The 16,679-nt window shown below is 39.8% G+C and overlaps 3 protein-coding genes across 3 annotated transcripts in view; 1 reads left to right on the top strand and 2 right to left on the bottom strand.

Annotated features, from left to right (window-relative positions):
• Positions 1 to 169: 169 nt before the first annotated feature.
• On the bottom strand, positions 170 to 1,547 carry brk1 (BRICK1 subunit of SCAR/WAVE actin nucleating complex). Its single transcript, XM_033625797.2, has 3 exons — positions 1,379 to 1,547; positions 794 to 876; positions 170 to 694 (listed from the first exon to the last, which is right to left on the bottom strand). Exons 1-3 carry the CDS (start codon positions 1,494 to 1,496, stop codon positions 668 to 670), a joined length of 228 nt encoding a protein of 75 aa, XP_033481688.1. The 5' UTR covers positions 1,497 to 1,547; the 3' UTR covers positions 170 to 667.
• Positions 1,548 to 2,131: 584 nt separating this feature from the next.
• Positions 2,132 to 4,229, bottom strand: gpx1a (glutathione peroxidase 1a). Its single transcript, XM_033625833.2, has 2 exons — positions 3,897 to 4,229; positions 2,132 to 2,805 (listed from the first exon to the last, which is right to left on the bottom strand). Exons 1-2 carry the CDS (start codon positions 4,125 to 4,127, stop codon positions 2,455 to 2,457), a joined length of 582 nt encoding a protein of 193 aa, XP_033481724.1. The 5' UTR covers positions 4,128 to 4,229; the 3' UTR covers positions 2,132 to 2,454.
• A 659-nt stretch (positions 4,230 to 4,888) lies between these two features.
• Positions 4,889 to 16,679, top strand: part of tex264b (testis expressed 264, ER-phagy receptor b) — a 45,187-nt gene continuing 33,396 nt past the window's right edge. Inside the window, exons 1-2 of the mRNA XM_033625930.2 lie at positions 4,889 to 5,323; positions 12,785 to 13,006. Coding sequence (XP_033481821.2) covers positions 5,069 to 5,323; positions 12,785 to 13,006 — 477 coding nt within the window. The 5' untranslated portion in view covers positions 4,889 to 5,068. The remainder of the gene's footprint in view (positions 5,324 to 12,784; positions 13,007 to 16,679) is intronic.

Below are 16,679 nucleotides of genomic sequence, written 5' to 3'. Positions count from 1 at the left end.
TACCAGCTATACATGTTTGTGTTCACTTATCTTTGTTAAGCTGTTTGTCAGTATTTATTATCTTCCTGTTAACTTATCTAACTCTTAGTATATTGAGAGCTAAAAAGAATTAAACTCCTTGATTGTGACAACCTACCTGGTCTTAGATAAGCTACACCACCAAACAGGGTCATCGTTAATCATTTATTACAGTATTTAAATCCTGAAACATCACCAAACAGTTCACTGTACAAGCAGGTCCTTAATAAAGATGACTACACAATTACTTGTTCAACTTGGCACACAAGGATGTTCCCCTTTCATAAATCTCTGATGTGGTAATGACACTGCATACAACACAGATGGTCAACAAGTTGTGCTGATACCAGATCCATGATTGAGCCCCATGATACTTTTTGAAACCAATACTTATGGAGCGTATTATCATTTTTTTGTTTTGTAACATTGATGATGCTTGCATCACTGACACCCAAGGCAGACCCATATCTTCTATACAAATGTGTCATGAGGTAAAACAACACAAAACTCGGCCATATATTATAAAAAATGGTCCACGTGATCCCAAAAAAGGAGGGTGGAATCCATCACACTTATTCCAAAAATTCAGGGAAGGGAGGGGAATGATGGGCAGGTGGCTCTGGGATGCTATGAATTCCCATGGTAATATCTAGGTCAAGGTCTCTCCTTTCGTCACCTGTAATGACAAATATATTCATAGAATGGTTATATAATGTTGACATACTCACACACAAGAGGGTATTTCATTTATATTACACAGCAGCAGTATACTTACTCTCGCCTCAATATATTCAATCCTCCTCTCCAGCGCTGTCAGCTTCTCATTGAGGGTGGCCAAGCGGGACCGACACGACATATCTGAGGATGATGAACTGCATTAAGCATTTTACCATCAACAGCAATGGCATTTCACTCTATAAGATACAGCTTGTCTTTACTGTCACTCACAACCGCATTCACTGCACAATAACGCACATTCTCGCTGTTTCTGATAACTGCTTGAAGCTGCTGAAACGTTACTGACAGCCGAGCAGACAGACGACTACAGTGGCCCGCTAGCCCCGACACTTGAAACCAGTTATCTTTTAAAACCAATGTTTAAACACACACTCGACAGCTTGTATTAGCTAACAAGCGAAACGAAACGTAAAGCGACTCGATACCAAAGTGCCATTGTACCCACAGCTAGCTACGAAGCTAATTGCTAGCTGGGAGTGGCCATTGAAAACATCAACATCAATGCTAACAGCCGTACAGCTAAGCTAGCGGAACTAGCTAGCTAACTTGAGCTATGTTAGCTATCTGCACAGTGTATCCACTTTAGTGAGCTTATCCGCAACACTGGTGGTTGAAAGCTTACCAAACGAGTTTAGAAAGTCGGCGATTTTTTTGATGCTGCTCGTAATAACTTCTATGTACTCTCGATTCGCCCAGTCTTGGTGAATCTCTCTCTGCACTGGGTCTTCCTGGCCAGCCATGTTCAGAGTAGCAGTGTAGCCTGTAGCTTAGCGTTCAATTGAGGATAGCACAGCTGCGCCCTCAACAGGAAGAGACAGCGCTGTTGCTTCTTTAACTTCACGGGGAATAATGATTAAAAATCACAGTTATGTAGGCCTACAGTAACACATGTTGCGTTTACAGTTAAGCACTGTATGTTAGCGTGACACAGCTAGGATAAATATTCCGGTGGGTTTATGTACAGCAAACACCAAATGTATTCTTTTACACCTAACATTACAAGACATGAGAATTTCTATATCTAGTTTTATATTTATTATTATTATATATTTTAGTTTTTATTTGTTATTTATATTTTAGTTTATATTACTCTATATTGTTTTTTTATATTTGCAATGCATTTGCTTTCTGCTGTTATTTAAGTCCCTGTATGTTGCACGCTTTGTATCTGCACTCCTTTAACTTTGCAGTGAAGCTGCTGCACAACAATTTCCCTTGAGATGAATAATAATCTGTCTTATTTGCAAAACATGCTGTTTGCTCTCTGCATATAATACCTGTGATACATGTCCATAGATTTTCTTTGCATAAACAAAACTATTTTGACATTGACAAATACCTCAAAGAAAAGAAATTACAATGTCCACATCAAGAATACTGTTTTTTGTTTGTGTATGACAGTACATTTTTATTTCTCCTCTCTCCTCTCCTCTACATTTGTGACATGAGTTTTAGGCTACACAGTGGCTCAGTCGGTCTTTTACATGTTCATCAGAAACTCCTCTCACAAAAGGTTTCAAAGAGTGTCTTCATTCAGTAATACGGCTGAACAACCAAAGTGTAGTACTAATCTGGAAATATCACAAACTTAGAGTTAAACAGTGAAGGTGGAAAAACATGTGCACTGATTAATCTGTTCAGTGAGACTGGTCATATCTGATATCCGTCCCTGCCACCCAGAGCTTGTTTTAGCACACTTTACTTCACTTTCTTAAGTAGCTCTTTAATATCTGCCTCAATGTCAATGGTAAGGAAATTTCTGCTGTAGCGCTTGAAAGGTTCACCATCAGGACCGACCAGGAACTTTTCAAAGTTCCAAGAGACGTCATTCCTTCTGACGGGACTCCACATGATGTACTTTGGATCGGACATGAGAGACATGGCATCGTCACAGGGGTGTGGAAGCTTTTCCTTCAGATATTCAAACAAGGGGTGGGCATCTTTTCCATTCACATCCACCTTCTGGAGGAGCTGGAAGTTGGGTTCGAAGCCATTCCCTGGACGGATATACTTAAGGGACTTTAGGATTTCTTCATTCTTGCAGTTCTCCTGTTATAAATAATACAGAATTATTATATACATTGTTTATATACAGTATGCCATCAAGTTGATTAAAAGTCAAACATAGGAATAGATTTTGGGGGGATGCAGCAGACATGCCCCCCTCACTATTTAGAACATGTGCATTTGACCCCCACAATTAAAACATGTAAGTATCAGAGGACTTTAATTCTGACAAAATGAAAGACATTTCCACTGGAAACGGATGCAGGAAAGGCACAAAGTGGTGCGTAAACATTCACCACATTGCAGGAAATTAAGCATTAGTCCCCTCCAGTGCTGAAACAATATCTACACCCTTACTTTCAAACTGAAAAAGTAAGGCCATTGGTACATTTTTTATATTAGTATTTTACTTGAGTATTTCTATTTTATATTACTTTATTATTTTACTCTGCTAGGCTGCATTTCAGAGGGAAATACAGTACTTTTTATTGTGTTTATCTGACAGCTGCAGTAATTAGTCATTTTGCAGATTAAAATTTTTACATGCAAGAACTACAAGCAAAGTCTAAAATATGAGGCACTGTTATCATACTACTACCCAGGAAGCAGTTAGCCTTAAATGAGCCCAACCTCTCCAACCTATACAGTACAATGCTATCTAACTTTAGTAAAAGCGTAATAGCACTTTCAAAGGGGACATTCTGCTGCTTTTGAGTATGCCTACTCTCTTTTTGATACTTCACTTTTCTGATAATACTTATTTTATGTAGCTACATTTTGACTGCAGGATTTTTACTAATGGAGGATCATAATGTTATGACAGTTTTTACTTATGTAAAAGGATGTAGATGTTTAGCTGTTTGTCTCAAAGCAGACTGAAAAGACATACATTTTGACACAGGCATACATTCAACATGTCTTTATGACAATAGTTATTAGAATATAGCTATGATATTAATAAACAATACATATGGCTTTTGTTCTACAATCTGATGACCAAGACACACAAATAGGCCATAAAGGTGAGCTGCTTTAAAGTCCTTGACACATCAGATTTATTCTAATATGTAAATACTGTCCTCCCAGGGATAAACACAATATGTCAGCCACTTCCGAATTCACACATGGCCTACCTGATGTCCGAACTGATTACAGGGCACACCCAGAATAACGAGTCCCTTGGCAGAGTATCGACTGCTGAGCTCGTTCATCTGTGTGTAGTCCCTGGTTGTTGTTCCTCAGAGAGACGCCACATTCTCAATGAGCACTACCTTCCCCTTCAGTGCAGAGAAACTGAAGGCATCTCCAGACAGCAGCTTAGCTGTTAGGTCGTAAAACCTTTTTACATTCCCAGCCATTCTCATCTACTACACAAATTTGTAGTAAATTAAGTGGAAACAGAAGACGCTCAGCTACGTCTTTGAAAGCGCTCTGATGTCAACAAGTCTCTGCCAAGTCCAGCCCTCTTATTCATGGGGCGGGTATATAGTACATGTAACACAACTCTCAAGGTTCAACTAGTTCAAATTATTCGACTTTTATTCGACACTATCCATAACATTCAAATACAAAAAACAAAAAACAAAAAAAAAAAAAAAAAAAAAACCAGAACAAAACAAAACAAAAAAACTCTCAGTGGTCATCTGCTGCTGTTCTTGAACTCTGACTCACAAGGTTATTTCACCATCAAGGAAGTAGCATGCCATGATGCACTGCACAGTTTAATATTAATTATTAACCAAATATGGTAGACCAGTTAAACCAGTGTTTCTTAATGGTCTACTAGATTTGTTTCGTATCACTTTATAAATATATAAAGTCTCTGAACTGTTGCATCTTGAGTTCGCCTAGGCTACATGGACTTCCATTCAAAATAAATTACAAACATTATAAAGCGGCAATAATAAAGGGCATCACAATAATGTAGGTCACCGGGTGCAAACGTCGGCACTTATTAAACATTTATTAAATGGCATATGAGCATCTTAACTATGCACACATATATTAACAGTAAATCTGAAGTATGTTAAATGTTTTCGAGGTGGACATATTTTCTTTTTAAGAGTTTTACGAGTTTATCTTGAAACAAACTCCCCCCTTTGTTCGGCATAGATGGTACGTTCCAGGAAGTCCAGAGTGCAATGTTAAATCTTTGTTGTTTTAAGTTTATTGAAGGACAGTTACCAATTGAAGACGACCAAACGTTAACTTAAAATGTCCGACTGATAAAAGACATTGTGATAATTTCGTTAAAGGTTCAGAAGAAGTTAAATAACGGTACCTGTTCGCCGTTGAACAAGCTATCATGCCGGACTGGCTCAATCTGTGTGTGGTCATTAGCCTGTTGATAGGTCTTATAACAGTAGCCGGTTACATTTTGTACTCGGGTCTCCTGTCAGACATCATCATACTGACTGGCTCTCCTCCCATAAAGAAGATTACATTCGCCTACAAATTCAAAGAAGGACCGTACAAAAACTGTGGGCAACTTTTTAAGGAGTCTCACAGTATTGGACCAAAGCTGTCATGTATTGGGATATTTTACGATGACCCTAAAAAGGTAAGCATCAGTTGTACTGCACTTTAGTAGAACAGCAGTTTCTTTTTTACATGTGCTCCTATTTTCCCACAGTTCATTCAATGTTTTAGCTTAAAAATCAGGCAGATTTCACCATGTGAGCTGTGTTATGAAGTCAACCGCTAGATGGCGATAATGCCATTCCCTTAAAACAAGTGAAGTGGTCATAGATGAATTACATCTCAGCAGGTAACAGTTGATGCTTTGCATAATTTCATTTATCCAGTTAAAATGCTTATTTTCATGATGAACAGTTGGTGGCATTTCAACAGTCTTGGCATCCTGTCTTTCTACTTTTCTCAGCATTTTACAGAGACTTCTGGCGGTGACTGATTTTTGTGTTTTCCCTTGAGCGGTATCACAGCACATCTGGACAGGGTGTGGTGTGTTTTGTGGATTCAGATGTCATAAAATATTAGGCCATCCATGTGCATCTATGAGCTGTTCATTTGAGGTCCTGAGATGTATTCCCAAACCTTAATTTAACATCCATGGGAATATTCAACAGTGGATATTATGAAATAAAGATTTGTATTTCACTAAATACAAATCATTTTGAATACAAGCAATAAAATATGGTCAGCTACTAACAGTAATTCACTTTTAAAAATAAAAAAAAAAAAAAATACAATGACATTTATTTCTTGATATTGATCCTATTTTTCACAGTACGGTATTTAAATACATCCCAATTTCTGAATCAGCTGATTTCCCTAATGAGATCTGGAATCTCTGTCAGATTCCTCCGCTGATTTGATATGTATGTGTGTTTGGCTGGTGTTCTGGTTCAGTGTTGTATGTTGCAGGGCCACAATACAAATTAGCCACAAGGGAGTGTAATTAGGCTACAGCTGTGCAGGGTTATGGTGTATTTTTAATCATCAAACATATTCCATCAATCAGCAAATCAAACAACTTTCCAGGCGGGTTATGCTGGATTCAGCCTCTGACAGTCAGATGAATAGCTTGTCTTGTTAGCCCGGAGTCTTCACAGCAGCAACTAGTTGTGTAAATCAGAGTTACAGTGGCGTTGTTGTTGCTCGAGCTGAGAGTACAGTGTAAGTGTCAGCTGGGGAAAAATGACAGTATGAAATAAAACAGGGCACTATTGGCCATTTTGGAGCACCATAAAGATCAAGGGTCAAAATAAGGAAACTTTCAACACTTGTGTGAATGTGACTGAAGCTGTTGTGGTCTCGTTTACAAGTTTAGAAAGACGGATTTCTCTGCGAGATGTTTTTCGTACATTCTCAACCTTTTCCTTGAGTGAACTCCATCCACCCCAAACTCTCAGTGTCTATAAGCAGCAGGAAACAACATCTGAAGGTTCTGTTTTCCTGATACTGAATACTGCTCACTCTCTGGGGTCTCCAAAATCATGCAGTGCTAGTTACCACATTTTAAAGTGAGTCCAGCGTGAGTTGTTTTTTTTTTTTTTTTACTCAGCCCAAACAGAACAAGAAGGAATGAGGCAAGGAGCAGCACCTTGAAATTTTTAAGCAGTTCAGTTTTGTTGCACTATAGAGGGTCTGAAGTTTGAGATCACAATTCTGCAGAGGGCCTCTGCTAAGCTAATACTGAATGAAGAACACTGTATGTAGCTGGCTGTCAACTGCTGACCTCTGTATGACCCCTACAAGAGAATGCAGTAGAGAGCTGGGACATATGAGAGATTAGATATAATCAAGATTTTGATTCTGTAATATTATGAATAAGATGTATAATAGTGTTAGAGCTGAAACTAGGATGCAGGATATTGGATTTTTTGCAGATATGCTGATATATAACAACTTATTTAGCTGATAACCAATACTGATATTGATATATTTTTTCCCCAGCTAATTTTAGTGATCATCAAGTCTCGTCTGTTGTGAAATTATCATTATATTATTCATGCATACTCTTATGGTGAGGCCCACCAGCAGATGGAGACATGAAATGCAATGCTCTTCAGTGTATGTAATATTCACTCATTTTGCAAAATAAGATAAAGCATGTTGGCCGACTCTGATAGTTCATTTTAAAGCTGATATCGGCCAATACCATGCAGTCCCAGCTGAAACAATTAATGGATTAATCAACAAAGTCATTTATTAATTTAAAATGAGTGTCTGATTCTTAGATGTGAAAATTTGCTGCTTTTTTTCTCATTTTAAACTGAATATGACTGCAGCTATAGATTATTTTCATTAATTACCACTCTGCTGATTATTTTCATGATGAAGTGATTAAAAGTTTAGTCTATAAAATGTCCAAAAATTATGAAAAATGCTCATCACAATTTCGCAGAAGCAAAAGTGACAACTTCAGTTTACGTCTTTTGTTCAATTAACAGTACAATACCCAAAGACTCTTCATTTATGATCATAAATGACAAAGAAAAGCAGCAAATTCACTCATTAATTTGGCTGTAACTAGCAAATGTTTGACATTTATGCTTGAAAAATGTCTGAAACATTTAATTAATTTTGAAAAAGTGGCAGATAAATTTCCTTTCCTTTGACTAGATCAATCTGTAATCCTTGTAGCTCTAAAATTGAATTGGCATTTTGGAATGAAGCTTGGATAAAACAAGCAATGGCAATTAATAGATCAATTTATAGACTAAACAAATAATTTGTTCGTTAACAAAAAATCTGTAGTTTAGTCATTAGTCAGAGTGGTATTTCACTTACCATTACTGCTAAAACAAAAAAGGGTGTATATTGTTCCAAGTTACAAAGTGGCAGCTCTAGCCGAGTAAAACAATCAAGCAGCATCTTACTTGGTTGTTAAATATTGTACATGAAATATTGTATATGGAAGTGCCAATACCAGACATTGTCAAACTCTCAGTATTGATATATTGAATAATTTATGACATTACCTTTGTCAGAATCACTGACCTCTAATGTTGCTTTTATTCTCTATCTGAATTAAACTGATATCAACCATTTGCAGTTCAGCAGTATTGACTTAAGTGGCTCTAAACCTGCTGTAGCTTGGTGCACAACAACCTGATGGAATGTACCCAGAGTTCAGTGATGGACTCTTCTCAGCTCTGCTTCAAAAACACTTTTGTTATGCTCATCCTCTTTTTCCCAAGCCAGCAATTAGTTTAGCAGTGGGTCCTAGTTCCTCCGCACAGAGTCACAGCCAAGTCCTGATCTAAGTTAAAATAATTGGCGTAATGATCTCAGCTCATTAGTGTCCGAGCCTCAGGATGCCATTCAGTCCCGGCGTCAGGAGCCCCAGAGAGTGCTCTCAGATAGGAGGACTGGTATTTGGTGTCTAAATAGAGAGACACTGTCCATTGATATTTTCAGTGAGAAAGATTTTCAGAAGTGCAGCTGACAGAGGATAAGTGTCAGCGTGGCGAGTCTCTTCCTCTGTTCTCGCTTTTCTCACTTTTACCTCCTTTAATCACTTCCTCTGGAGAAACAAAAGACCTCAACGAGGACTTGAGTTGGTCCTCGGATGGTTGCCATGGATACAGGGCTGGAGCAGCTCTGTCTGTTTCCCTCAAATGGCTAACACATATTCTGGGCCCCACTAACTACACCCTTCTCCTCTACCAGCCTCTTCACTGTTTCAAAGCCAGGGGGGGTTTCTGACCCAGTGCGCCCACTTCACCTCTACCCTGCAGCTCTCCTCTCCTCCTCTCCCCCCTCTGCGTCCAACTTTGACAAACGTCAGAGGGCGGTAACGGGGGTGGACCATGTAGTTTTCTGTCAAACTTGATATTCCAAGAAAGAGATCGGGGTCAGGGTTTGCGGTTCTCGAGACATGGATTGTCTAAATAAAAAGCTATGTGACAAGTGGAGCGGTGGTGAAATGACACATGTGTCTGCCCATCTTGAGGGACCCATGTTTGGGTCACACTATGATGAAAGCTGTGGGCATGGCAGCTGAGGCAGGGGCTGGACAGGAAATGTGTATCAGTCCGAAAGTTAGTCTTTGTGCTGAATGATGAAATAGTTGAAAATCTCTCTGATACTTGCCCTTTCAGAAAGTCATAGTAAAACATTTAAAATGTAAGCTGTAAGCCTCTCTGAATGTGAGCACGGATGGAGAGTACTTTGTATGCTGGTGGAGATAGTTTGCCTTTCTTACTTTGTTGCCTTACCAAAGTCAATTCAGACCATGCGCATCAGAGACACGAAGCCGTTGTTCCTTCAGCTGAATTTTGGAAACTTTTTGCTTTAGATGAGCTGTCATTGTATTGAAGAAACATCAAAAGACGGCACTCTAGTGTCTTGATGAGCGCGGAGAGGCAAAACAAAGATTGTGGACAGAGGCTTGTGCTTTTGGCGCTGGTTCTTTCTTCTTGAACTCCCAACATGGAGCTCTGTGATGATTAATAAATCCACTTGGCTCAGACTCCCCACTGTGAGCCCCTGAAACATCCGAAGTGTCAGAAGTATGTGCTTTTTCCAAACTGTACTTTTGGTACTTAAAATAAGATCAATCGAGCCATTAACTGGATATTTAAAATCAATGTGTTTTGTAAGTGCTTGACATGTTTTTATTTTAGTTTGGCCAGCTCCACTGAGAACCTGACTCCTCTTTCGACTGTAGTGACAGTCTCTATTGATTTGCAGTGGTGAGCAGATGTTAATTTAGGGATTGCGGACATTTTGATGGAGATTATCTCTTTTTTTTTTAAGTATAATGATACAGCTTAGTAGACAAACAAGGTGTGGTATATCTGTCATCATTAATGTATATGTTGCTGAAGTTTGTTGCTTCATGCGTGACAACAATGCCAACACATAGGAGGAAAAATCTATAATTTGCACCACTGGCAAGAGAAAACGATGCACACAGTATAGGCTTGGAAACTGTTCTCAAGTCAGACTGAATGCAATTAATGCAACTTGACTCAAACTGAAGTTTCCCGACCTGATAGTACAGCTGGAAACTGACAGTAAGAAAAAATTCTCAGAATCTAGCCTGTAAATGACTGTTTCCCTTATTACAAAGATAACTAATGCGAGATCCTTATCCTAAAACCCTGAAGCACGACTGCAACTATTGCTATTTTCACTGTCATTTTATCTGCAAACTGTTCTCTCAATTAATTGATAAATTGTTGAGTCTATAAAATGTTAGAAAGTACAAAAATGTCCATCACATCCATTATCAATGTCTTGTTTTGTCTGACCAGCAGTCCACAATACAAAGCTATTCAGTTTACAATGAGATAACAAACAGCAGGCCCTCACATTGGAGAAGCTGCAGCCAGAGCATTTTTGGCATTTGTTGCTTAAAGGGGAACTACACCCATTTTCAAAATTCATACATGCTATTTCTATGGTCTAAGACAGTCCAGAAAAATTAGTAAGAATAAAAAACTCTCTCCCAAATCTAAAAACTAGACATCTAAAACTGTGTGGGGCTGCTCCATAGATAATGAATGTTGAGAGATGGTGTAGATGACACTGACAGCACCCAGGGGAATGTTCTGAGTGTATGAGTACATTTTCAGTTTCAGCACTGAGAACGCTGCAGTCGAATAAAGGTCATTGGGGTGTAAAAAAAGAAAACAAACCTTCTGTGGATCCACAAAATCGGTCTGCCATCCACTGTCTGAGGAGCAGCTCCAGACTTTACACCCTATGACATCACAAGTTTGAGACTTACTTCTCTAGTTTTAGGCTTTGAGAGAGAGTAGCTCGTGTTCACAAACATTGATTTCCTCAGCCATTGAAATAACATATTGCAATTCTTACTTTAGTTGGTGTTCCCCTTTAAAGGTAAACTATGCAGGACTGTCAGTTATGGTTTGTGACACTAAAAGGCAACCAACCCCAGATTCACTCTCATTTGGCATTTTGCCTTGCTATATTTGCATTTTTTCAGCACTGCGTCTCTTGGATGCCTGCTGCTGATAGTCTGGCGCCTGGTCACTTTTTTCTTTATAAAGCCCTGACCTCACCTGAGCATTGTGGGTGTACACGCCCATAAATACTCCGGACACAGAACATAAGTAGAACACAGGCAGAGGGCAGAGTCCCTGCAGAAAAATACACCGCCACGCACTTCTGTCGGGTCACAAGTGATGACTGAGAGGTAGCATTGTTAGCGTTAGAGTCTGCATGTTCTCGGAGTTCTCCAGCTTCCTCCCACAGTCCAGAGACATGCACATTAGGTTAATTGGTGACTCTAAATTGGCTGTAGGTGTGAATGTGAGCATGAATGGTTGTCTGTCTCTATTTGTAAGCCCTGCAATAGCCTGGCAGCCTGTCCAGGGTGTACCCTGCCTCTCACCCAGTGTCAGCTGGGATAGGCTCCAGCCTCCTCGCGACCCCTGACAGGATAATAGAACAATGAATGAATGAGAGGGTTTACGTCTTCATTATTTTTTAGGAAAATCCTGCATAGTGTACCTTTTAAAACTTGCTCAAACAAATTGATCAGCTATTTGATTCATTTATAAATTGTTGCAGCTCTACCCATAGCAAAGCTATTGACGAGATTAAGAAATAATTCTGATAATTAGAATTCACCACAGAATAATTCAAATATACAAAACTTCTTGCAGTATTTTTGTTTGTATGTGTCTGAAACTTTGAATTTGGGGCTGTGTGGAAAAAAAAACAGCTTAGTCTGCAGTGCTCGGTGAACACCGCGCTTCTACCCATGACTGGCCTTGCATGTTGAAGAACAGAGAGGAAAATAGGCATTCTCAGACACGCTGGCTGTGCTGTAAACGTAACATTGATAGGTTTATGGACAAATTGGACCATTCCAGCTTATTTATTACACAAGCCTTCAGCGGTGCTCAGCTCAGCACAGTGGGGAGAAAGTCTTGGATGTCCCAAGAGTATTCATTTGTAAAGAGTGTCTCTCTTTTCTTCTTTTTCTTTAATGGGCACCGGGGTGCTCAGAGTGGAGGATGGAGCAATAATTGCTGCGCTGCCAAATTCTCCAATTAGAGCTCCAATTAATGGGAATGTTTTCTCCTTAAATTTGGCACCTGGATGACATCAGAGAAGATATCTTTCTTTGCTAGCATTTCATCATTTCTTTAATGTATGCTATGCGCTACTCTTAAATGACCCGACATTAAACCCTAGTGTTTACGACTCATCAGTCGTTAGAGAGGGGTACTTTTGAAATGTTGATGGTACTGTAGGTGACATTTCAGAGTTTTCTCCGTTTTTTCAGGGTAGACTGACTGGCAAAGGGGAAAGATGATGTAGTGTTTTGTGCAGTCAGTTCCTAAAAAAAAATCTTAGCAAACAGCAAGAGTTGTTCTTAAATTGCTAGATAGCATTTTTGGCTTCAGAGCATTTATCTGTCTGTCAGTGCTGCTGTGTTAAGGCTCTATATAATGATGGTGCTTAGAATCACTGTAATGAGGAATCTATCTATCTATCTAAACTATCCATTGGTCTATCTTGTTTGTATGCTCTCTCTTATCTGTCTTTATTCATTTCTTCATTTGATCCTTGTTTCTAGGTGCCGGGTCCACAATGTCGCTATGCTGTGGGCAGTATTCTGAGTGAGGGAGAAAACAAGGCCGACGAGGGGCTTTTAAAGAGCTATGAGACATCAGGCTTTAATGTCTTTTCCTTTCCCGAAGTCACACATGTGGTCACTACCTCGTTCCCACACAGGACGTTTTTCTCCATCCTCCTGGGAGTAAGAAGAGTTTACCCGCGGCTGGATCACTACATCAAGGTATTATGTGTCTTTTGGACTCCATTGTACCAATCAAAATCATCTGAATTTTGATTGAATATGATATACTAAGGCTTGATAACCATAAAATAGGATATAAAGAATACTTTAACATGAACACCTTGTGTACAGAACTGTTTCCAATGCTTGGACAGATGCTTTCTATGCATCTAAAGTCCCAGGCATTGGTGTAGATTTCGGGGGGAATGCAGGAGACACATCCGTGCATTTGTCCCATGTCTCAACAAAACATGTAAGTAGAAGTGGGCTTTTATTTTGAGACAATAAAAGACATCCAAAAGGAGCTCAAAATAGAGCTGCTGTTCCTTCATGTTCCTTCATGGTTGGAGCATCTGATCAGGATGCCTCCTGTGCGCCTCGCATTAGAGATTTCGTGGGCACGTCCAACTGGTTGGAGCCTCCGAGGCAGACCCAGAATACGCTGGAGGGATTATATATCTCATTTTGGCCCGGGGACGCCTCACGATCCCCCAGGAGCAGCTGGAAAGCGTTGCTGGGGAGAGGGACGTCTGGAAAGCCTTGCTCAGCCTGCTGCCCCCCGTGACCTGGCTCTGGATAAGCTGATAAAAATGGATGGATGGATGGATGGATGGGAAATAAAAGACACTTGCGCCATTAATTAATGCAGAAAAGACACACGTTAATGCATATAAACTGACTAGACTGCAGGAAATCAAGTTTTTGATGTTCGTAATTTGCTGTCAGAGGACTCTCCCTCCAATGCTGAAACAAAACCTACGCCCTTGATCCCAGATGTATATGTCAAAATGTGCCCTAATTCCCTTGTTATCTAAATGTGTGCGTAAAGGAAAACAGAACTAATCACAGTGCATCACAGTGAAATATGGTGTGTCTTGACACACACAGCATCATCAGCATCAGCCTTAAGCCCATCACATACAGTACTTGTCCCATGGGCCTTGGTGTTCTCTCAAAGCTCACTGCACATTAAATCAGCACACAATGTACCATTATAACGCTCACAGAACACATCTTACATACATAGATAATGGGCTTTCAGTGTTTCTATTTTGACTCAGTGTACAATATTTTACATTCCTTAAATGGGAATAGGTGCAGTATATAACCATCATGAGCCACTGCCTGTAAGTTTATTTCAGTGGCAGGAGAAAGAAAGGAAACGCGCGATGTGAAATGCATGTGCGCATGATAGAATGAATCATTGCTAACTCTAAGGTGGGCTTACGTGGCGAGTAAGTGATCAATATCTAACCCCATGATCGTCACATGCACATCTGAGTCATACTGTGTGTTTTCAGGCGGCAGGAAATTGAAATGTGTTTTGTGAAACGCTGAGCATCACAAATCCTTTCTTCACATCCCCTGGAGGGCCGGGAGGTGTTTTGTTAGGTAGTAGTACAGCAGGCAGAGATTTATGGTTGCGAAGGAGACGGAGGCATGGAGTGAACTCGAAGACGAAGGAGAAGAAAGAAAGAGAACAATTTGAGCTCCTTTTAGCACTTTATGATGAATGATCTTGCCGAGTGCCGCTTGAGGGATGCTGGGAAAGTGAGTCATTGTTGTGAGCCGTGAGTTCTGTGGATGTGGTTTAATTATGCAGTGTGCTGAAACAGGTGGCTACACCACGGGTTGTCTCAATCACTCTGCTTCTGCTGGAGGAATGTGTTTGTGTGTCCTGTCTGGCTGCCTCCACCATCTGCTCGGACGCTGTTTAAATCTGGCTGCACTCCAGTGGCACTTAGCCTGTCGGAAAGGTCAGCTTACACAGCAATCAAAGTGGACATCAGTCTACTTTACCAGCAATAACATATCCTCTTTCGATCACTGTTTTTGCACTTCCTACACATAACTTACTGTGCTGCCTCAACACATAGTGCCTGTAATTAGTTGCAGTTGTTTGACTCCGTATTGGGAGGCATTGTTGCGTTTCATAATTAATAAACCCTCTCTATCTGTAACAGATTTAGATACTCGTTGAATCACATAAAAGAATAAAAGCTACTAAAGTCTGACAGTCTTTGATGCACTGCATAGTGTTTAGCAACAGTTACTAGTTACTTTTCTCAAATGTAGTTGAATTACTTTACCAATTAGCATTGCATATAAAAGTAATTAGTTACTAAGAAAAGTAATGTTTGCACTTCTTTTAAATATCTGCTTCAATTCTCTCTTAATATTGCACACATAGCTGCGTATGTTATTTTAGTGTTGCTGTGGCACGATATTTGTCAGGACAAAGTCAAATCTGATCTATTATTATAACCATTATTACTACGATGAAAAGTAAGTAGTGGAACAATAAAACACAATGGATATGTTTTGATAGACCTTTTCATTGTAGCCTCGACAGGCTTTCAAATCAAGCAGCACTATACTTTCTTGGGAGAGTAAAATGAAATTACTGTTTCTCAGACATTTGACAGTAAATCTTATCAAGATAGGCCTAATGAAATAAAAGTGATTCAGTTATTTATCAACCAAAAAAAACATAAACACACTGTGGTTTATCCTTTGTAACCGTAACAGTTATTACAATCCTGCACATATTACAACTCACCACTATAGGCCTGGTGCTGTCCTTGAACTCCAGATGGGATAAATAATGTCCATATTTCCAGGGCAGCAAGCTCAAATTGCCTGAACTGTTGGCCATTGTGTGCAGTGACAGTGTAAAACTGATTGGCTGATTTACGTCATTCATTGTGCCGCTGTAAGGTCATGTGACTGGGTTGACTGGCGCCTTTTTCGTTGGCATTCACTTCTTTACAAAGCTATTCTTGGCCTACCTCCAGCATACTTAGAGTATGTACAGTACAGGCCAAAAGTTTGGACACACCTTCTCATTCAATGCGTTTTCTTTATTTTCATGACTATTTACATTGTAGATTCTCACTGAAGGCATCAAAACTATGAATGAACACATGTGGAGTTATGTACTTAACAAAAAAAGGTGAAATAACTGAAAACATGTTTTATATTCTAGTTTCTTCAAAATAGCCACCCTTTGCTCTGATTACTGCTTTGCACACTCTTGGCATTCTCTCGATGAGCTTCAAGAGGTAGTCACCTGAAATGGTTTCCACTTCACAGGTGTGCCTTATCAGGGTTAATTAGTGGAATTTCTTGCTTTATCAATGGGGTTGGGACCATCAGTTGTGTTGTGCAGAAGTCAGGTTAATACACAGCCGACAGCCCTATTGGACAACTGTTAAAATTCATATTATGGCAAGAACCAATCAGCTAACTAAAGAAAAACGAATGGCCATCATTACTTTAAGAAATGAAGGTCAGTCAGTCCGGAAAATTGCAAAAACTTTAAATGTGTCCCCAAGTGGAGTCGCAAAAACCATCAAGCGCTACAACAAAACTGGCACACATGAGGACCGACCCAGGAAAGGAAGACCAAGAGTCACCTCTGCTTCTGAGGATAAGTTCATCCGAGTCACCAGCCTCAGAAATCGCAAGTTAACAGCAGCTCAGATCAGAGACCAGATGAATGCCACACAGAGTTCTAGCAGCAGACCCATCTCTAGAACAACTGTTAAGAGGAGACTGTGCGAATCAGGCCTTCATGGTCAAATAGCTGCTAGGAAACCACTGCTAAGGAGAGGCAACAAGCAGAAGAGATTTGTTTGGGCCAAGAAACACAAGGAATTAGACCAGTGGAAAT

This window comes from Epinephelus lanceolatus, chromosome 1 (genome assembly GCF_041903045.1).
Source record: "Epinephelus lanceolatus isolate andai-2023 chromosome 1, ASM4190304v1, whole genome shotgun sequence".
NCBI lineage: Eukaryota > Metazoa > Chordata > Actinopteri > Perciformes > Serranidae > Epinephelus > Epinephelus lanceolatus.
The sequence above is the reverse complement of the archived record's forward strand: the minus strand, read 5'-3'. Positions and strand labels throughout refer to the sequence as shown.

What these genes read in the sequence shown, in the direction of transcription:
- brk1 (XM_033625797.2), bottom strand. Translation starts at nt 1,496, where the DNA reads ATGGCTGGCCAGGAAGACCCAGTGCAGAGAGAGATTCACCAAGACTGG. An exon ending in CGACTTTCTAAACTCGTTTG is followed by an intron (nt 877 to 1,378) that starts GTAAGCTTTCAA and finishes CATCATCCTCAG; the next exon opens with ATATGTCGTGTCGGTCCCGC. An exon ending in TTGAATATATTGAGGCGAGA is followed by an intron (nt 695 to 793) that starts GTAAGTATACTG and finishes TTGTCATTACAG; the next exon opens with GTGACGAAAGGAGAGACCTT.